Genomic DNA, 22729 nt, shown 5'->3' with positions numbered 1-22729 from the left:
GGGCACCTGCAGCCTGTACTCAAACCCTCCACGGGGCTCAGCCCCTCCTCCAGCCATAGTCACACCGTGAGGGCACCACAGGGCGTTTGCAGTGCTTCTTATTGGCCTTACAGATTTGAGACTTTGGTCTTTATCTTCCCCTCAATCTGTATCTTCTTCTGCGCTAGAGTCTCAAACTTTTAACTAGGACAGGTCTATTAATAGATAAGAAAGTGAAAGTGAAAGGCGCTCAGTTGGGTCCGACTCTTTGCGACCCCATGGACTATAGAGCCCATGGAGTTCTCCAGGCCAGACCACTGAAGTGGGTAGCCTTTCCCTTCTCCAGGGGATCTTTTTAACCAGCTGAACCACAAGGGAAGCCCAAGAATACTGGAGTGGGTAGCTTATCCCTTCTTCAGCGGATCTCCCCGACCCACGAATGGAACCGGGGTCTCCTGCATTACAGGTGGATTCTTTACCAACTGACCTATGAGGGAAGCCCTATCAAAATAAATATTTAGCTACAATATGCTCTACTCCAAAATGGGAAGAAGTGAAAGGAACTAAAAGAAGAGAAAAGTGACTCCAAGAAGATGTTACTCAGCTAAGTTGGCTGTCCCAAGAATGTCCATCCAAACCTGCCTCACCATGATGTGTTCCAACAGACAACTGCAGATACATCTCATCCTACTACTGCAGCAGCGCAAACAAAAAACACACATATGCTCAATGGTTAATATGAACTTGGTCGTTTAATTAAATAAAATTTATCCTCTTTTAATTCTGGATGCAAGAAGTCTGAAATCAGTTTCACTGGCTACAGTTAAGGTATTGGCAGAGTCGATTCCTTTCCTTACTGCGCATTACATAATTTTATTTATTTTATAAGTATGGAAAAATACACATAATTTTTGTACCTCTTAATCCGCTTCACCTATTTCACTCCTACACCCACCCCTTTCCCCTCTAGAAACCAGTAGTTTATTCCCTATGTCTATGAGTCTGTTTCAGTTCTGTTAGTTTTGCATTTTAGAATCCATGTACAAGTGAAAACATACAGTATTTGTCTTCTCTGTCTGACTTATTTTGCTAAGTATAATACCCTCCAGGTTTTTCATGTTGTCTCATGTGATGAGATTTTATCTTTTTTATGATTAAGTAATATTTCATTGTATATATATATTCTCTATCTATTCATATGGCTGAATACTGATTGCTTCTATATCTTGGCTATTAAAAATAATGCTTTTGTGAATATTAGGGTGCATATATATTTTCAAATTAGTGTTTTTGTTTTCTTCTGATAGATATCCAGGAATGGAATTGCTGGATGATATAGTATTTATATTTTTAATTTTTGAAGAATCTTTATGCTGTTTTAAATAGTGGCTGCACCAGTTTACTTTCCCAGCAAGTGTGCCCAAAGGGTCCCTTTTCTTCACATCCTCAGCAACACTCATTACTTCTTGGCTTTTTGATGATAGTGTTCTGATTGGGGTGAGGTGAGATCTCATTGGGTTTTGATTTGCATTTACCTGATGATTAGAGGTGTTGAATGTCTTTTCATGTGTCTGTTGCCCATCTGTATGTTTCTTTGGAAAAATGTTTATTTAGGTCCTCTGCCTTTTTAAAAACCAGATTATTTACAGTTTTTATATTGCATATAAATTTCTTTATATATTTTGGACATTAACCCCTTATTGACTAATTATTTGCAAGTATCTTCTTCTGTTTGATAGGCTGTCTTTTTGCATTTTAATAGTTTTATTCCAATTTGGATGTCTTCTATTTCTTTTTCCTATATGACTGCTGTGACAAGGACTTCAAGTACTATGTTAAATGGAAATGGTGAGAGTAAGCATCCTTGTCTTGTTCCTCACCTTGGAGAAAAGCTTTCAGTTTTTACCATCAAATATGATATTAATTGTGTGTTTGTTGTAAATGGCCTGTATTATTTTGAGATGTGGTCCCATTATACCAAGTTTATTAAGAGTTTTAAACATGAATGGATGCTGAATTTTGTCAAATACTTTTTCTTTGTCTGTTGAGATAATTATATAAGTTTTTATCCTTCATGCTATTAATGTATATCATGTTGATTGATTTGCAAATACTGAACCATCCTTGTACACCTAGACTATATCCCACTTGGCCATGATATATGATTCTTTCATAAATTGTTGAATTAAGTTTCCTAACTTAATTCAGTTCTAAAGGAAGTTAGCCTTGAATATTCATTGGAAGGACTAATGCTGAAGTTGAAACTTGGGCCACCTGATGCAAAGAACTGATTCATTGATAAAGACCCTGATGCTGGGAAAGATTGAGGGCAGGAAAAGAAGGGGACAACAGAGGATGAGATTGTTGGATGGCATCACTGACTTTATGGACATGGGTTTGAGCAAGCTCTAGAAGCTGGTGATGGACAGGGAAGCCTGGTGTGCTTCAGTCCATGGGGTCACAAAGAGTTGGGCATGACTGAGCAGCTGAACTGACTGAATTGAAGTTTGCTAATATTTTGTTGAGGATTTTTTTTTTATCGATGTTCTTTCAAGAAATTGACTTTTTTTGGTAGTTTTATTTCTGGTTTTGGCATCAGGGTAATGAAGGCTTCATTGAATGAGTTTGGTAATATTTCGTCACCTTCAATTTTACGGAAAATTTGAAAAGGATGGGACCTAATTAGTCTTTAAATGTTTGGAGAATTACCCTGTGAAGCCATGGAGTCCTTATATTAGGAATCAACAAAATATGGCCCATGAACCGGTCCATTCAGCCATTTACTTTGTATATACATTTTGTTGGAACATAAGAAAGCTTATTTATTTATGTATTATCAAAAATTATTTCATGAAACAATGGCAGAGTTCAGTAGTTGCAACAGAATGAATGGCTTACAAAGACAAAAATATTTGCTATTCCACCCTTTATTGAAGGAGTTTGTAATCCCCTCTTCTACATCACTAGTCATCATGGAAATGCAAGTTAATGCCACAGTGAGATCTCTATACACCCATTAATGCCAACCCACTCCAGTATTCTTGCCTAGAGAATCCCATGGACAGAGAAGCCTAATAGGCTGCTGTCCATGGGGTTGCACAGAGTCGAACACAACTGAAGTGACTAGCATGCATGGCATTGGAGAAGGAAATGGCAACCCACTCCAGTATTCTTGCCTGGAGAATCCCAGGGACAGGGGAGCCTGGTGGGCTGCTGTCTATGGGGTCGCACAGAGTTGGACACAACTGAAGCAACTTAGCAGCAGCAGCAGCATACACCCATTATTTTGGCTAAAAATAAAAAGACAACTATATCAAGTATTGTTAATGATACAAAATAATTGTCAGATTTAGAATCTATTTAGAGACATATTCTCTTCAGTGTGCAGCAATCTCCTTGATCTAATGTTGATCTTATGGGAGGAGAGACAGCCCCATGCAGTGACTCGGCTTGAGGGCCAGTTTCTGCCTTTGAAGGGATCCCAGGACAGGTGAGGCCCTATCATGAGTATTTCGAGAGCCCTACTTCCTCCTGGTGTGTCCAGCACCCAGACCAAGGCTTCCAGACCCTCATGAGACACGCCTCCATATGAAACAGAGAAGGTTTCACAGGGGACCTCAACAATGGCAGAGATTTACTATCTGAAGAAATCCTTAACACAAGAAAAAGACTTGGCCACATATTTCAGTGTTCTGATAGATGCTCTAAAATATATATATTATCAAAAATAGTTAAAGAAGAAATAGAAAAGCTAGATAGGTATATAATCATTAAAGTAATTTGACAATTATAAATATAAATTTATAGAGAATTCCTTATAGATGGGAAGTTTTTAACCTGCAAGCGTGCCCCACTACATAATTAAAAATCGAATTAATAGTAAGATGTATAGGAAACCATGTAACCAAGAAAATACTAGAAATTAAGTTTACATAGGGGGCTTCTACAAATAAATAAGAAAAACATTCAAAATGAAAAGAGATAATAAGATAATTTACATAAAGGCAATTTAAAGAAGAGGAAATAGACATGTGAACATATAAAACATCAACTTCTGCAGTAATCAGAGGAAATTAAATTAAAGAAGATTACCATGTCATTTCTGTCAGATAACCAGAGATGTGAAATCTGATAGCATTAAGTTTTGACCCAAATACAGGGAGAAGACTATTGAATTTCTCAAGATGGAGAAAAGCAACCACATAGAGAACATTTATTTAACAACTTCAGAGAAAAGTTGTCTGAACTATTTAATAAAGAAGAAAACGTATATATTTAAAAGTCAAGCAATTCCAATTCTTGTTATCTACATTCAAGTAATTCCAACATTTGAACAAGGAGGCATTTACAAGGATAGTCACACCAACCCTGTAGGCAGAAGTATAATCATTCAAGTACAGAATGAACAAATAATGAATTACATATGAAATAGAAATACATGAACTATTACAAGCAAAGAAACAGTTATCTATATTATTTTCTTAGTTAAATCTTACAAAAATAAAATGCTGAGTATAAAAAGCATCAGAATGATATATGCTGCATGACACTACTTATGAGAAATTTCAGAATATAATCACAATATAATATATTGTTTTGTGATACATAGCTATAACAGTAAAATTGAAAAGACATATGTGGAATCTTCCCAGTAGTAGTTATTACTTTAAAAGTAGGAATAGTACTAGGAGTTACTCTTTAGTTTTATCTGTAACATTTGGAGAGATATATTGAAAATATAGCAAAATTAAATATCTGTTTGCCATCATTGCCAGGAAAAAATGTGTCTGCACATAATTTTGTGTACTGTTCCATGTAAGAATTATTTAGTTTTTTTTTTTTTTTAATTCAAAAATTGGATGGTAGCTTTTACTAGTCCAGTCAGTTCATAGAAGGAATAAGATAACTCCTGTTACCCATAACTTTGACAGATGTACTTTTAATAGGCCATAAAATGCCAATAAAATGCCAGAGAAAAAACTTTAAACTTGTTTAAGTACTAGAGATTATTCATCCAAAAATAAACAGTTTTTGGATGACTTCCTACCACAGTTAAAATGTACACTTTTTGAGTACACAAAAAGAGAAAGTGAAAAGAAAATCAGATCATCTGGCTTAGCAGTGGGAGACATGCCCCCAAGATGTTAGTCTATGTTTTAACTAATACACAAATTCAGCAAAGTTGCAGGATACGAAATTAATCTGCATTCCAATAATGAACTATCTGGAAGAGATATTAAGAAAACAATTCTTTTTCCATCACATCAGAAAGAAAATACCTAAGAATAACTTTAAGCAAAGAAGTATAGACTTGTATATTGAAATCTGTAAAACATTGATTATAGAAATTGAAGACAAAAATTAATGGGAAGATATTTTGTTCTTACAGACCAAAAAAATTCAATTGTTAAATATCCATACTACCCAAAGCATTCGACAGATTCAATGAACCCTCTATCAAAATTCAATGACATTTTTCACAGAGATAGAATAAACAAACCCTAAGATTTGTATGAGAGACAATAGACTACCAATAGCCAAAGTGAACTAGAGAAAGATCAAAACTGAAGGCATCACATGACCTTATTTCAAACTACATTACAAAATTATAGTAATAAAAACAGTGTGTGGGGTTTTTTTGGCATTAAACAAAGACACATAGATCAATGGAGCAGAATAGAGAACCCAGAAATAAACCCTTGTATACATGGTCAATTCACGGCAAAGAAGCCAAGAATATACCCTCAAGAAAGGAACATCTCTTCAATAAATGGTATTACGAGAAATGGAAAGCTACATGCAAAAGAATGAAATTGAACTCATCAAAATGGATTATAGAATTGAATATAAGAACCACAACAGTAAAGCTCAGAAGAAACATAGGGGTAAGTTCCTTGACATCAGTATTGGCCACAGTTTTTTTTTTTTTTTTTTTTTTTGTATTTGACACTAAAAGCAAGGACAACAAGAGAGAGAAAAAAAAAAAGCAAAAAACAAGTGTGACTACATCAAACTAATAAGTTTATGTATGGCAAAATAAGCCATCAATAATATGAAAAGACAACCTACAGAATGAGAGCAAATATTGACCAAGCATATATCTGATAAGGGGCTAATACCCAAAATATATAAGTACCTTGTATAATCATTAGAACAAAAGTCTGTTTTAAAAATAAGCTGATGATCTGAATAAACATTTTCCCAAAGAAGACATACTAATGACAAGAAGGTAAATCAGAAGATGTTAAACATCTCTAATCATCAGGGAAATGAAAATCAAAACCAAAAAGAGCTCTCTTTACATCTGCCAGAATGGCTACTATCAAAAAGACAGGGAATAAAAAATTTTGACAAGAATGTAGAAGAAAAGGAACCCTGCCCACTGTTTTTGGAAATATAAATTGGTGCAGCCTCTATGGCAAACAGTATGGAGGTTCCTCAAAAAATTAAAATTAGCTCTACTTTGATATTCAGCATTTCCACCTCTTAGTATTCATCTGAAGAAAATGAAGTCACTATCTCAAAAAGATATCTGTACCCCACGTTTACTGCAGTTCATCTACAACAGCTGAGACATGGAAATAACCCAAGTGTCCTCTGACAGATGAATGGATAAAGAAAACACAATAAAAAAAGAAATTTTTTCATAGATTTACAACAACATGAATGAATCTTGAGGGCACAATCCTAAGTGAAATAAATCAGGCAGACAAAGTCAAATACTGTATGAAATCATTTATATGTGGACTCTTAAGACAGAGGTGCAGGAACACACACACACAGACATATAGACACACAGACACACACACACACACCCAGACCTCATAGATACAGAGAAGAGATTGGGGGTGTAGGGTGTGGAATAGGTGACTATGTTCAAAAGACAGAAACATCTAGTTATAAGAGAAATAAGTCCTGAGGATGCAATATACAGCATGATGACTATACATTTTTTTTAAATGGTGTCAGTGTGTAAACCCTCTTGGCTCTCAAATATATGTATATTTTTTTAATTAAAAAAAAACTGGCTGCTCTGGGTCTTTGCTGCTGCACACAGGCTTTCTCTAGTTGTGCTAAGCGGGGCTGCTCTTGGTTGCAGTGCACAGGCTTACTGTCCTGCCTTCTCTTGTGAAGCACAGGCTCTAGGAGCACAGGCTTCAGTAGTTGCAGCATGCAGGCTCCAGGGCACGTGGGCTTCAGTAGTTGTGGCACACAGGCTCAGTAGTTGCGGCTCTTGGGCTCTAGAGCAAAAACTTCGTAGTTGTGGTGCCCGGGCTCAGTGGCTCCAGGGCATGTGGAACCTTCCCAGAACAGGGATTGAACCCGTGTCCCCTGCATTGGCAGGTGAACTCCCATCCACTGTACCACCAGGGAAATCCTCTCGAAGTTTGTTTTGCTTTTTTTTCTAGTAGTTTGACCAGTTGAATAACAAGTTTGGAATAGGATGTATAACTACTGGACTGGAGTATGTTTCATTGGACTGAAATATGCAAAACTCAAAATAGGATGTAGTGCCTAGATTGGAATGCAAGGTGAGCTTCAGAAGACAGTCACCAGAGATGCAAGAGGGAGAACTAGGGAAGATCTGGGAACCTCAGTAGCAATTCTGTGCCCTCATATGCTATGTGAGTTTGGGGATTCCTATGAAGGAACCACGGAGAATCCAATGACAATCTATTATAAAATAACTCAGTTAGGTCTTCCCTGGAGGCTCAGTGGTAAAGAATCTGCCTGCCAAAGCAGGAGACGTTGGTTCAACCCCTGATACAGGAAGATCCCACATGTCATGGAGCAGCTAATCCTGTGCACCACAACTATTGAGTCTATGCTCTAGAGCCTGTGCTCCACAGTAAGAGAAGCCACCGCAATGAGAAGTGCAACGACAGAGTACCCCCTCTCTCTGCAGCTAGAGAACGGCCTGTGTAGCAATGAAGACCCAAAACACTCTAAATTAATTAATAAATAAAATTATAAAAAGAATAAGTTATTCTTATTGGGGTTTCTTTATAAGGTGTTGAAACAAAAATAAAATGTTTGAAATTTGATTAATTTGATGTAAATGACTTCATTAGTTTAAATTTCAGAATAACATGAAATAGAATTTTCATTCCTTTAATGTCAAGAAAGGGAAATATTTTTATTTTAGAAATATATATTAATTTTATTAATTATATATATATATTAATATTTATTTTAACACTATATATATACCATATATTATGCAACATTTTAGGAGAAGTTTTGTCCTCATGACAACTATAATGAGAATTATAAGATTGTACTAAAGAGTATAACTGCATTCATGACAGCAACATGGTCAAATATTTGAATTTAGAAGACCCATTGGTTCTTGCTTCCTAAACCTTTAATAAGCTAATCACAGAGTTACATCACAAATGAAATGACTTTACAGCCATTACCATTTGGTATTCTAATACTCAACTGGAGAGATTACAGAAGTCAGAAGCCTGTTCTGCATTCATTTGTCTGTGTGATATTTGCTATTTTGAAGTTATGTGCTAAAGTTACCAGTTCACATGGTTTGGTGGGTAAGTGGGAAGAAAAGGGAGTTCATGGCTTATTGTTGGTCTTTTTTAGGGAAACTAGGGAGCAGTTTTATAATTCATCTTAGAATCAAAATCAGAAAGGCAAGAGAATAATCAGAACTTGAATGAATATTTGGAATCCCAGAATGATTCATAATAAATTTATTTCAGATAACATCCCAGATTTTAAAACAGATTAATTTACTACTAAATTTGGAAGTTTTAAGTAAAAAAATCTCTTTCAACTTCATCCTTCAATATTAAACTCTGGCTTGTCCTTTACCAGGTATTATCATTTATTAGCAAATCACAAGGGAAAGCAGAACAATGTTTAGGACAGTCTAAATCTTCCAACCTGAGTGTCAGCACATTCAGACTTGATCCAGCCAGAAGCTACATTTTTCAGAGTCAGAGTGTGTAATGCAGCTGAGGGAACATGCACCATTACTGTCAGGAACTCAGAGCAAGGCCATATCAACAAAGGGGAAAAACCACCTTCATGCTCTCCCTGCATTGTTGTGGGCATTTGTGGTGTCCTCGACTTAGTTACAAATAATTGGAAACCAGGACATCTGCTGCCTGCCAACACCCAGAGGTGAAATGGAACAGAGGAGTAGATGTCTCAACTAAATATAAACTCTCCTCCCTGCATCACTCCTTAATGTGTTACTTTGACTAAAATCTAAGAACTGGCACTGTTTTAGATCTTTCTGTACTTTCTTTTCTACTTGTCTAGTTGCCTTTGGTTCTCTTATATTAATTCATCTATTAAAACAATGAAATCAAATGGAAGATTGACAATGACGTTCTACATGATCATGTACAGTATACAAAACTTCAGTCGCCAAACAGTGTGGTGTCAACGTTTGCTAAGTGTTACAGATACCATATTTTGTAAGAGCACACTGTAGCCTTGTGGCACAGAAAAAGTCAGCATGCTTAACTTGACCTTGCAGAGAAAAATAACAAACCACTGAGAAGAGAAACTGAACACTTTGGGGTAAAAAATACGACATGAGGACAATCTAAGGACATCTGATCTAATAAATACAATTCTACTTGTAAAGGCAGCAGGATTGAATATACTGATGCTCTTCAAAGTTTACTAAGTAAAACTCAATGTCAGATTTCAAAGATTAATATTTTTTCCTGTTAAGCATTTCATTAAAAAAACACATACAACTGAATAGATTCTGAAAGTCAGGAGTGATGTTTTATCATTTAATATTGAAGTCACTTTATTTATTGAAAAATATAAACAAAGACCTAGAACCAAGTGAGAAAAGAAAAAGATACATTAATTATTTTGGAAAAGACTGCCTTTTGTCAAGAAAGCTAAAGGGCTTCCCAGGTTGAGCTAGTGGTAAAGAACCCAGCTGGCAATTCAGGAGACATGAGATGCTGGTTCAATCCCTGGGTCAGGAAGATTCCCTGGAGGAGGGCATTGAAACCCACTCCAGTATTCTTGGCCCTTCCCAGGTGGCACTAGTGTTAAAAAACCCATCTGCCAGTGCAAGAGATGAGGGTTTGATCCCTCTGTTGGGAAGCCACTCCAGTATTCTTGCCTGCAGAATCCCCATGGACAGAGGAGACTGGCAGGTTACAGTCCATGGGGTTGGAAAGAGTTGCACATGATTGAAGCAACAGCACAGCACACACATAAGAAAGTTAAAGATCTGTGAGTTTGTTTTATTGTGTTTTTTTTTAAAGAGTCATTAAATTCTGGATAAAGAAATTTAAGCATAGGCTAAATGAATGACCAGAATGACCAGTAAGTAGATTACAGGAAGGATTCATAGTGTATACTAATATGTTTTGAATGGGCTGGCAAAATTATTATCAGTGTATGTCAACTTATTTAGTCTTCTGTTTCTCTCAGCTCAAACCTTTAACATGTATGTGTGTTAGTCGCCCAGTTGTGTCCAACTCTTTGGGACCCCATAGACTGTAGTCACCAGATTCCTCTATCCTTGGAATTCTCCAAGCAAGAACACTGGAGTGGGTTGCCATTCCCTTCTCCAGGGGATCCTCTTAACTCAGGGATCAAACCAAGGTATCTTGAATTGCAGGTATATTCTTTACCATCTGAGCCATCAGGGAAGCCCTCACACACATAATACTAACTGCTTTCTCCATGATGTTTTCAGGATCTACCTAACATAATAATCATGGAAAGAAAAGTAGAAAATTAAACATCTGTGAGCCAAAAGTTTTTCCCATCTGTGAAAAAGACCATGTGATCTATGAACATGACAAACCCCACTTCCTGTTTGAAGGAGTCACACAGGAACAAGTACTACGTATATGTGCTGCCAGGCACACAGAGACACTGAACTCTCAGCTTGAGGCAGAACAGAGCACATTTGTGCAGGGGAATCCATGCCTCATGCCACTCTCCAGGCTGCTCTGGGTGTTCCTGGCCGTCACCTTCTCTGGTAAGGATGCTTCCAAGCCTGGGTGTGAGAGTTCAGGGTGAAAGGGCTGCACACAGGCACGTGGTGCTTCACAGGGACTTGGGGAGGAAAGGAGGGTTGGAGAAAAAGAAACATTTTATAATTTCAATTTGGTTTGTCTCTGGGTCCTAAATTAATCTAAATCCTGCTCTATTTTATTTACTACTTCATCTCTGTTTTCTGTTTTTTTCCCCATAGGATCCAGTGTGGCCCAGCAAGTAACTCAAGTCCAGACAGCTGTATCCAGTCAAGTGGGGCAGACAGTCACCCTGAATTGTCGATATGAAGTAAGCTGGACCACGGGATACTACAACATTTTTTGGTATAAACAGCTTCCCAGGGGAGAGATGACTTTCCTTATTCGTCAGTATTCAGAAGTCGGTAATGCAAGGAACGGCCGCTACTCTGTAAACTTCCAGAAAGCAGATAAATCCATCAGCCTCATCATTTCATCCTTACAGCTCGAAGACTCTGCAAAGTACTTCTGTGCTCTTTGGGAGCTCACAGTGCTTGAAGTAATGGGAAAAGCTGAACAAAAACCCCAGAGCTTAATAAGAGAGAGCCCCACTGCTTCAGGACCTCAGTTGAAGTGCACACCTGCACATCCCAGAAGAGAGATGGTAGTCCTGTGGTTGCTTCATCTGTGGTCTGGATCAGAAGATTTAATTCTAAATAAAAGCTCCTTCTAGGTGGATCACCAGGCTACAGCTGGAACTAGGTGGGCCTGCCCCACAGGAACTGGAGCCTGAAGAAGGCAGGGAATCACTGTGGTTTCTCCCTCCCTTTAGTCCCCCAGTTTCCCACCACTGCTTTGGGTCCCCCATTTGAGCAGGAGGCTGGTAGACACTAGAACTGGGAAAGCACATCTTATCTCCTGCAGCTCCTTTCTGGTGGATCCACTTCACAGCTCTTGCCTCCCCTTTCACTAACTAAGAGTTTCCTCTGATTGCCCAGGTTGATACAGGCTTTCAGCTCTTGCTAGTATCTTGATGCTTCCCATCTCTTCTTTGTTTTCCTTAACCCTGCCTGCAAATCTATAAATATTCCCTTCATTAAACTTTGTAGTTAAATCTTCAAGTAAATCAAAGATCTTTCTATATTTGGAAGCAGGTGTCCACAGTAACTTTCTACTAATACATTCTTCTCTTGAACTTTCAACTTTAAATCAATCATACACAACATGTGTAAACTTGTTTAAAGCTATAAACTTGTTCCATAATAATTTAAAGTGACTGCTTCACTAAAATACACTCACATCACAAATCTGGGTATAGTTATCTGGAATTGTTATAAAAATCATTTCCTTAGCCCTTTCTTCTTAGACCTTGTCTCACTTAAGGTACAATCAGGGAAGCAGACCATCAGTGATGTCGAATAAGAGATTAGTTATATATAAAGATTAGAACTCAGGCAGTTGCTAGAGTTGATGGAGTAGTCTATACAAGCAGAAAAGATATAAGCACTCTAATGTTCATTGCAGCACTAATTACAGTAGGTGGACATGGAAGCAACCTAAATGTCCAATGATGGAATAATAGATAAAAAAGATATGGCATATATATACAATTGAATATTATTCAGCCATGAGAAAGAACAAAACAGTGCCATTTGCAGTGGCATGGATGGACCCAAAGAGTGCCATGCTGAGTGAAGTAAGTCAGACAGAGAAAGACAAGTGTCATCTGATATCTCTTTTATCAGATGGAATTTTAGAAAGTGGTATCTACAAATGAAGGTGTTTACAAAACTGAAATAGAGTCCAGGATGTATAAAACTAATTATGGTTACCAAAGAGGGAAAGGGATATGAGGGATAAACTGGCAGACTGAGATTCACATATACACACTGCTATATATAAAATAGATAACTAATGAGAACCTTCTGTATAACACAGGAAACTCTACTCAATATTCTATAATGACCTACACAGGAGCACAATCTGAAAAAGAATGAATATATGTATACCTATAACTGATTCACTTTGCTGTACAACAGAAAATAACATTGTAAAGCAACTATACTACAATAAAAATTAATTTTAAAAGTAGAGAGAATAAATCTACTGGAAAAAATAAGAGTTTTCAGAACTTTGAAAAAACAGTGATACCTGACTTCTCATCCAGACCAATAGAAGTTACAAAGGAAAAGTACTTTTAAAGTGTTTAATAAAATAAATAAAACTTTCAAGCTAGCTTCTTATGAAAATGAAGATATATATTAAAAATGTCTGTGTTGAATATCAATGCTAAAAGGGTGGAAAGTCAATGTGCAGACTTTTAAACTATATTTGCAATGCATATTTCTGAAAAAGGACTCAAATGAAAAAAATATATAAAGCACGTACAAATTAATCAGTAAAAGAAAACAGTCAAGAAGAATGGGACAATCATGGAGATCCAATTCAGAAATTTGATATTCAATACTTAATAAATATACTAAAAATAATATTATTATTTATCAGGTAAGTGAAAATAAAGCTTCCTCTGAGTGCTCCATCTGTGTCTTTTCAGCACCCTGAATGCACTAATGTAGCTAGGAGAATACGACCCAAGAGGACAGGGAAAAATAATGACTGTCTCAAAGAAAATAAGTGATTAAATAAATTTCCTATAGTTTCCCTCATCAAACCAATGTGGAGAAAAAAAAAAAAAAAAGGAGTAAGTCACAGATTCTGGATATTGAAGAAAAGGCAGGTTTCACCAGAAAAAAAAGAAAGATGGTATTTTTTGAGCTTATTCTATGTCAGACACTGTGGTATGCATTTCAGACTCATCATCTAATTTAAATATCAAAACCCTATGAGATAGCTTTTATTGTTTCATTTTTTTTTTAATCTTTGGAAAATGAGCCATAACTTTCCTAATTGTGAAATGCTTCTCTACCTTTTATTATCAGCCAGAGTGTAGCATTTTAGGGGGCTCCTAAGAAGCAAGGTCTGGACTATGGAGAAGCACCTGGACTCAAAATAGGGTGGCTGGACATCTGAGTGATGGTGACATTACTGGTTTAAACTGAAATCAAAAGTGAACTAGAATAGAAGATTCCAAACCTAGGCACAAAGTCCCAGGATGAGTAGATGAGGAAATCATCCACTAACCAGTTAACAGTGCTGAATGCTTTAGCAAGTTTTTTATATAATAGTATGCTGGGGAAATTGAGGACTACGATGGGGTATTATTCTTTAAACACTCCTGTGATGCTATCTTCCCAAATATCTACATGGTGTTATCTCTGAAGTTCCTTTACACCTCTACTCATCTTTACCTGGTGAATTCTTTATTTAAATCTTTCTATTTTCCTTCCTTGAGAATCAGACTCCGGCACACTGCATGTAGCAGGCATGAAAGCTGAAGCACTGCCACCTGGTGTCCTACTCAGAAGTTTTGTGATACTTACACTGGCTTCCTTGCTGCCCTCTGTGCTAAGTCTCTTCAGTCGTGCCTGACTGCAATCCCATGGACTGTAGCCCACGAGGCTCCTCTGTACCTGGGATTCTCCAGGCAAGAATACTAGAGTAGGGTTGCCATGCCCTCCTCCAGGGGATCTTCCCGACCCAGGGATCAAACCCACACCTCTTAGATCACCTACACTGACACTCCTATACTCCTTTACCACTAGCACCACCTGGGAAGCACTAAATTGTGAGGAAGTCTAGTCAAGTTCAGGAAGCAACAGTTAGAACTGGATATGGAACAACAGACTGGTTCCAAATAGGAAAAGGAGTACGTCAAGGCTGTATATTGTCACCCTGCTTATTTAACTTATATGCAGAGTAAGTTATGAGAAAAGCTGGGCTGGAAGAAGCACAAGCTGGAATCAAGATTGCTGGGAGAAACATCAATAACCTCAGATACGCAGATGACACCACCCTTATGGCAGAAAGTGAAGAGGATCTAAAGAGCCTCTTGATGAAAGTGAAAGAGGAGAGTGAAAAAATTGGCTTAAAGCTCAACATTCAGAAAATGAAGATCATAGCATCTGGTCCCATCACTTCATTGGAAATAGATGGGGAAACAGTAGAAACAGTGTCAGACTTTATTTTGGGGGGCTTCAAAATCACTGTAGATGGTGATTGCAGCCATGAAATTAAAAGACACTTACTTGTTGGAAGGACAGTTATGACCAACCTAGACAGCATTTTGAAAAGCAGAGATATTACCTTGCCAATAAAGGTCCGTCTAGTCAAGGCTATGGTTTTTCCAGTGGTCATGTATGGATGTGAGAGTTGGACTGTGAAGAAAGCTGAGCGCCAAAGAATTGATGCCTTTAAACTGTGGTGTTGGAGAAGACTCTTGAGAGCCCCTTGGACTGCAAGGAGATCCAACCAGTCCATTCTAAAGGAGATCAGTCCTGGGTGTTCACTGGAAGAACTGATGCTGAAGCTGAAACTCCAATGCTTTGGCCACCTCATGTGATGAGTTGACTTATTGGAAAAGACTCTGATGCTGGGAGGGATTGGAGGCAGGAGGAGAAAGGGACGACAGAGCATGAGATGGCTGGATGGCATCACCGACTCGATGGACATGAGTTTGAGTGAACTCCGGGAGTTGGTGTTGGACAGGGAAGCCTGGCGTGCTGTGATTCATGGGGTCGCAAAGAGTCAGACACGACTGAGTGACTGAACTGAACTGAACTGAACTAGTCAAGGTTGGGCCTGTGGTTGCTGAACCAGTCAGTAAACTCAATGCAGATGTCTGGAGAGAGAGAATTCAGGAGAACTGGCCTTTTTTTTTTTCCTCTCTCCCTCTCTTTTGCCTGCCAGATATAAAAGGGATTGACTTCAAACATAGAATACAAATACATAGGATGATTCTGGCTGGAGAGTAAGAGGCTACCTTGGAAAGAACGCTCTAAATTACTTCACAAGGTGAGAGTTTCTTCCCTGATAAGTGAAATTGTGCTTACTGTTATGTCCTTTCTTGTAGTATAGAAGTAGCCTGAGAAGTGGGAGCAAGAGTCAATAATGGGAAAAATAAACAATCATAGCAAATATTGCTTGGTTATACTCATTACATATTATAATATTCCACCCATTCTCTCAATATAACACCATATGAACTGATTTCCCATTGACAGTGAGAAACATGATAGACCATGGATACTTAGGATAATACATGTAATATGCTATGTAAACCGATAAAATACACCTGAGAAAAATATTGAGCTTTATCTGTGGGTAGATTCCTCTGCAATTGCAAATTCTGTCTCCCAATCTCCTGCCCCAAGAATTTGTACATTGCCTGCAGCTGGTTGAGTGTTTATGACAGGATTTCTGCATCTCTTCTCTTGGGCAGGAAAAATAGAGGTTAGTCATTGAGATGGCTTCCAATTCTGTTCCACTTTTCAGAACGGAATTTAAATTTGAGTATGTAGAAGGCATTGCTGTCTAGTTTTGGCACCTACTCTGTTTCCTTTGTTTATTTCAGTTGTTCACTGGAAAGAAGTTTATGTAGTCAATTTATACTATCAATTTCTCAGAAGTAGATTTACATTCTGAACAATCTTAATTAGTGCTATCTTGCACTATTAAAATTTCCCTGATTATGTTTTATTTTTCTGACAATATTTTGAGCTTACAGAAAACAGAGAATATTGCTTTTATAACTTTTGGAGCTTAGAAATCAGGGGCACAAAATCATTGTTTAAACAAATGTGTGAATGTTCAATAAAACTAACCTGATTCATGAGCTGTGACACAGGCAAAATAGAACATAAATCTTATTTACTTTAACCAGCTCTATTGAGGTATAACGGACATTCCATAAAATTCATCCATTTTGCATCTACAGTTCAATGATTTTTGGTAAATTAGCTTAGTTATAAAATTATCTCCACAATCATAATCATTACCATGGCCCTTCCACGCACTCTCTTTTAGTGGTCTCTCAGGGAAGCTATTCATCTCACCTGACGCCTCACAAAAGCATAAGCTGAGAAAAAGCATAAGTCTTCATGTTTAGTCTCACTACTGCCACAATGCTAACTTTGATGCATCTGTTTATTACAGTGAGTCACCAAGCCAGCACAGATTCAGTGTGCACAGCGTCTACACAAGGCCATGGATATCAGGAAGCAGGGATCTTTGGAGGCATTTCGGTCTCACATTTGTGATACTTTGTTATGATATAAGGAGGATTCTAACACAGTTCCTAAAAGTAACGTTTCTAAATAGCTATAGCCAATCTTTGATTGTTTACATTCATGGGAGAATGCATTTAAATTGGTCTTTGGCCTATGTTGAGTTCAAACTCTCAAGCATGAAAATACACACATTTATTTATCACTCAACAAATGTTTGAGTGTTCACTATTCACCAGGTATTCAAGTAGTTTCTGGGAACATGGTTATGAACAACAAACAAATATTTGTTTAGTGTATATCACATACCTGGGACTTTAATTATAATATGAACGACAAAATTTCTTGTTTTCATAGATCTTCCCTTCTAGAACATCACAGTCCAATAGAACTCTCAGAGGTGGTGGAAATGTTCTCTATCTGCACTGTTTAATAACCCCTAGCCTAGTAGTATAAGTGTGGCCTGTAGCCCAGCAGGCTCTCCAGGCAAGATTCTCCAGGCAAGAATACTGGAGTGGATTGCCATGCCCTTCTCCAGGGATCTTCCTGACCCAGGGATCAAACCTGCATCTCTTACCTCTCCTGCATTGGCAGGAAGGTTCTTACCACTAGCATCACCTAGGAAGCCCCAAAATGAGGGTAGTATGACTGAAAAGCTAAAATTTAATTCTATTTAATTTGCAGTTAGTTTCAGTTACTCAATCATGTCTGACTCTTTGAGACCCCATGGACTGCAGCACACCTGACCTCCTTGTCCATCACCAACTCCCAGAGTTTACTCAAATTCGCGTCCATTGAGTTGGTGACGCCATCCAACCATCTCATCCTCTGTCAGCCCCTTCTCCTCCCACTTTCAATCTTTCCCAGCACCAGGGCCTTTTCAAAGGAGTCATTTCTTTGCTTCAGTGGCTAAAGTACTGTAGTTTCAGCTTCAGCATCAGTCCTTCCAGTGAATATTCAGGACTGATTTCCTTTAGGATGGAAATCCTTGCATCCTGGTTGCATCTCCTTATAGTCCAAGGGACTCTCAAGAGTCTTCACCAACACCACAGTTCAAAAGCATCAATTCTTTGGCACTTAGCTTCCTTTATAGGCCAACTCTCACATCCATACATGACTTCTAGAAAAATCATAGCTACGTCTAGATGGACCTTTGTTGGCAAAGTAATGTCTCTGCTTTTTAATATGTTGTCTAGGTTGGTCATAACTTTTCTTCCAAGGAGCAGGTGTCTTTTAATTTCACGACTGCAGTCACCTTCTGAAGTGATTTTGGAGCCCCCAAAAATGAAGTCTGACACTGTTTCCACTGTTTCCCCATCTATTTCCCATGAAGTGATGGGACTGGATGCCATGATCTTAGTTTTCTGAATGTTGAGCTTTAAGCCAACTTTTTCACTCTCCTCTTTCACTTTCATCAAGAGGCTCTTTAGTTTTTCTTCACTTTCTCCCATAAAGGTGGTGTCATCTGGGTATTTGAGGTTATTGATGTTTCTCCCAGCAATCTTGATTCCAGCTTGTGCATCATCCAGCCCAGCCTATCTCGTGATGTACTCTGCATATAAGTTAAATAAGCAGGGTGACAATATATAGCCTTGGCATACTCCTTTCCCAATTTGGAACCAGTCTGTTGTTCCATGTCCAGTTCTAACTGTTGTTTCCTGATCTGCATACAGATTTCTCAACAGGCAGGTCACATGGTCTGGTATTCCCACCTCTTGAAGTATTTTACACAGTTTATTGTGATCCACACAATCAAAGGCTTTAGCATAGTCAATAAAGCAAAAGTAGACGTTTTTCTGGAATCCTCTTGCTTTTTCAATGATCCAACTGATGTTGGCAATTTGATATCTGGTTCCTCTGCCTTTTCTAAAGCCAGCTTGGACATCTGGAAGTTCATGGTTCATGTACTGTTGAAGTCTGGCTGGAGGATTTTGAACTTTACTTTACTAGCATGTCAGAGGAGTGCAATTGTGTGGTAGTTTTAACATTCTTTGGCATTGCCTTTCTTTGGGATTGGAATGAAAACTGACCTTTTCCAGTCTTGTGGCCACTGCTGAGTTTTCCAAATATGCTGGCATATTGAGTGCAGCACTTTCACAGCATCATCTTTCAGGATTTGAAATAGCTCAACTGAAATTCCATCACCTCCACTAGCTTTGTTTGTAGTGATGCTTCCTAAGGCCCACTTGACTTTGCATTTCAGGATGTCTGGCTCTAGGTGAGTGATCACACCATCGTGATTATCTGGGTCATGTAGATCTTTTTTGTACAGTTCTTCTGTGTATTCTTGCCACCTCTTCTTAGTATCTTCTGCTTCTGTTAGGTCCCTACCATTTCTGTCCTTTATTGAGCCCATCTTTGCATGAAATGTTCCCTTGGTATCTCTTATTTTCTTGAAGAGGTATCTAGTCTTTCCCATTCTACTGTTTTCCTCTATTTCTTTGCATTGATCACTGAGGAAGGCTTTCTTATCTCTCCTTGCTATTCTTTGGAACTCTGAATTCAAAGGGGTATATCTTTCCTTTTCTCCTTTGCCTTCACTTCTTTTATTTTCAGCTACTTGTAATGCCTCCCCAGAGAGCCATTTTGCTTTTGTGCATTTCTTTTCCGTAGGGATGGTCTTGATCCCTGCCTCCTGTACAATGTCATGAACCTCCGTCCATAGTTCTTCAGGTACTCTGTCTATCAGAGTTAATCCCTTGAGTCTATTTCTCACTTCCACTGTTTAATTTGATTTTACTTTAAATTAAGCAGCTAGCAGCTTGTAGCCAACATATAGGACAGCTTAGTTCATGATGATGATACAGTACCTGCCCTCTAGGCACATGGGGCCAGCCCCCACAATTAACAAACCATTATAATACAAGCTAATAAGTGCCAAGTGAGAAATTCTGAAATTCTGTAGAGCCATAGGATGGTATTCTATTCAACTATTTAGTTTTAAGAAACTCTTCTTAGAGAAGTTCATGTCTGATAGATAAGACTCTTTCAAATTATATTGATTTCTTAAAATCCCTGATATGTGGTAAAGTAACATGGTGAGACAGCCAATATATAAGCTTTAAACTGGATAATTTACAGCCAGAGTGTTCTATATGACAGGAAAGAAAAAGATACATTTTATCTCCCATTTTGACATCATAGGTTGTCTAACATTAAATTACGGGTCTTTTCCACATTTATTAAAATGACTTAATATATTCCATCAGTACATACATAAAAACACACTACATGATTCTGATAAAATTGGAAATGACAAATGAAACATTTTATTTCATTCTGATGCCCTGGTTTTTAAAGAATCACAGAATCCATTCCTGAAGGGCAAAGTACACCTCCCCAAACACTATCATGTGGCTCAGCTGTAAAGAATCCACCTGCAATGTGGGAGATCTGTGTTCAGTCCCTGGGTTGGGAAGATCCCCTGCAGAAGGGAAAGGCTATCCACTCCAGTATTCTGGTCTGGATAAATCCATGGACTGTATAGTCCATTGGGTCGCAAAGAGTCAGACACGACTGGGCGAATTTCACTTTCACTTCCACTTTTTAAGCACTATCAGCATGAGTAACGGAGAAGGTAATGGCACCCCACTCCAGTACTCTTGCCTGGAAAATTCCATGGGCAGAGGAGCCTGGTAAGCTGCAGTCTATGGGGTCGCTAGAGTCGGACTCGACTGAGTGACTTCACTTTCACTTTTCACTTTCATGCATTGGAGAAGGAAATGGCAACCCACTCCAGTATTCTTGCCTGGAGAATCCCAGGGAAGGGAGAGCCTGGTGGGCTGCCGTCTATGGGATCGCACAGAGTCGGACACCACTGAAGCGACTTAGCAGCAGTAGCAGCATGAGTAAACTCTTTCCAAGCCTTGACAAACATTTACCACAGGAGTTAGAAAAAATATTTACAAAGAATAGATACATGTATATGTATAACTGAATCACTTTGCTGTAAACCTGAAACTAGCCCAACATTGTTAATCAACTATACTTTAAAATAAAATTTTAAAATATATCTGCAATAATAACAGAAAGAAAACTTTGTAAGAAATTAGTTATAAAATCAGCAAAATTTGATCCAACCACATGGGGGCAGCATCTATAATCCCGGCCCTCTTGAAAATAACCTGAGTAAAACAGTGGTAAGCCTGATTAGCTGCCTCAAACTGCAGTCGCTCCTTTCACCTTTCTTTCCAAAGAGCAGTGCAGACCATGTTTCTGTGGGTCTGGAAGAAGCTTGTACAAGGAAACCCCTTCAGGAGCAGGCAGATTCAGCAACTCTTCCTGACGAGGAAGAAGAGGGAGATGCTGCTCGTAGCACCAGTGTTAATCTTATGGATGCAAATACCACGTGAGTTTGGGGTTTCCCTGATTGCTCCCAGAAAATTCAGCACAGCGGAATCTAATCTGCAGACAACTGGAGGAGCGGGACTTTCTGATTGAGAGCAAAGTTGTGAAAAGACACAAAAATTATAAAGTAAGAAGATAGAGGGAGTTGAGGAGGGAGACTTGAAACAAAGGAGAAAAATACACAAGAATTAGAGAGACCAGGGTAGTTGATGGATTAGACATCTAATCAGATTTTCTCTGATGCTTCCCTCTGCTTTTCTGAACAGAAATGAATGGACAACAGATAAAGCATTTTCCTGAATTCTTGCTTCTACAAGAAGGAGAGAACTTCACTACATACTGCGATTTCTCAAGCACATTTTACAACTTACAGTGGTATAAGCAGAGGCCTGGGGGAAGTGCTGTCTTCTTCATGATATTAGCTAAAGGTGGAGAAGTGAAGACAGAGCAGAGACTGACAGGTCGGCTTGGAGAGACCAGACAGCACAGCTCCCTGCACCTCACGACTGCTCAGCTCTCAGATGGAGGAACCTACTTCTGTGCTGTAACACAGTGCCCTGGAAGCACCTGCTGTCTGCCCCCAAACCTCACTGTGGGCTCCAGGGGCCACCCCTCCTCAACTCCCCTCAGAGGAGGGGCCAGAGAAAGCTGAAGTCATGATGTCTATGAAGAAACTGAATTTTTAATTACAAAAGTCCGTGGACTCAGACAGTGTTACTGAAGAATTCTGTCAAACATTGAAGAGGAATTAGCATGAATTACACACAATTTCTTCCAGAAAATAGAAGACAATAATTTCTCACTCATTTTTTGAAACGAGTGTTATTTTAGTACCAACATTTTTAAAGAGTCACAAAAAGAAAACTACAGAGAACTATCCCTCATGAATATAGATACCTGTTTGGGTAAAGAATCTGAAAAAAATGAATATATGTATATTTGTAACTGTATCACTATGCTGTACACATGAAACTAACACAATATTGTAAATCAATTCAGTTCAGTTCAGTTCAGTCACTCAGTCATGTCCGACTCTTTGCGACCCCATGAACCTCAGCACACCAGGCCTCCCTGTCCATCACCAACTCCTGGAGTCCACCCAAACCCATGTCCATTGAGTCGGTGATGCCATCCAACCATCTCATGCTCTGTCATCCCCTTCTCCTTCTGCCCTCAATCTTTGCCAGCATCAGGGTCTTTTCAAATGAGTCAGCTCTTCGCATCAGGTGGCCAAAGTATTGGCGTTTGAGCTTCAACATCAGTCCTTCCAATGAACACCCAGGACTGATCTCCTTTAGGATGGACTAGTTGGATCTCCTTGCAATC

The 22729-nt window shown here is 38.5% G+C and overlaps 2 gene segments (V, D, J or C); both read left to right on the top strand.

Moving 5' to 3' along the window:
* Positions 1 to 22729, top strand: part of LOC113899945 — a 1425504-nt gene that overhangs the window by 811092 nt on the left and 591683 nt on the right.
* On the top strand, positions 10790 to 11854 carry LOC113899947. The segment is given in 2 exon segments: positions 10790 to 10960; positions 11177 to 11854. Coding segments are annotated over 2 exon segments (540 nt in total).

Source organism: Bos indicus x Bos taurus, chromosome 10, assembly GCF_003369695.1.
Source record: "Bos indicus x Bos taurus breed Angus x Brahman F1 hybrid chromosome 10, Bos_hybrid_MaternalHap_v2.0, whole genome shotgun sequence".
Classification (NCBI taxonomy): domain Eukaryota; kingdom Metazoa; phylum Chordata; class Mammalia; order Artiodactyla; family Bovidae; genus Bos; species Bos indicus x Bos taurus.
The sequence above is the reverse complement of the archived record's forward strand: the minus strand, read 5'-3'. Positions and strand labels throughout refer to the sequence as shown.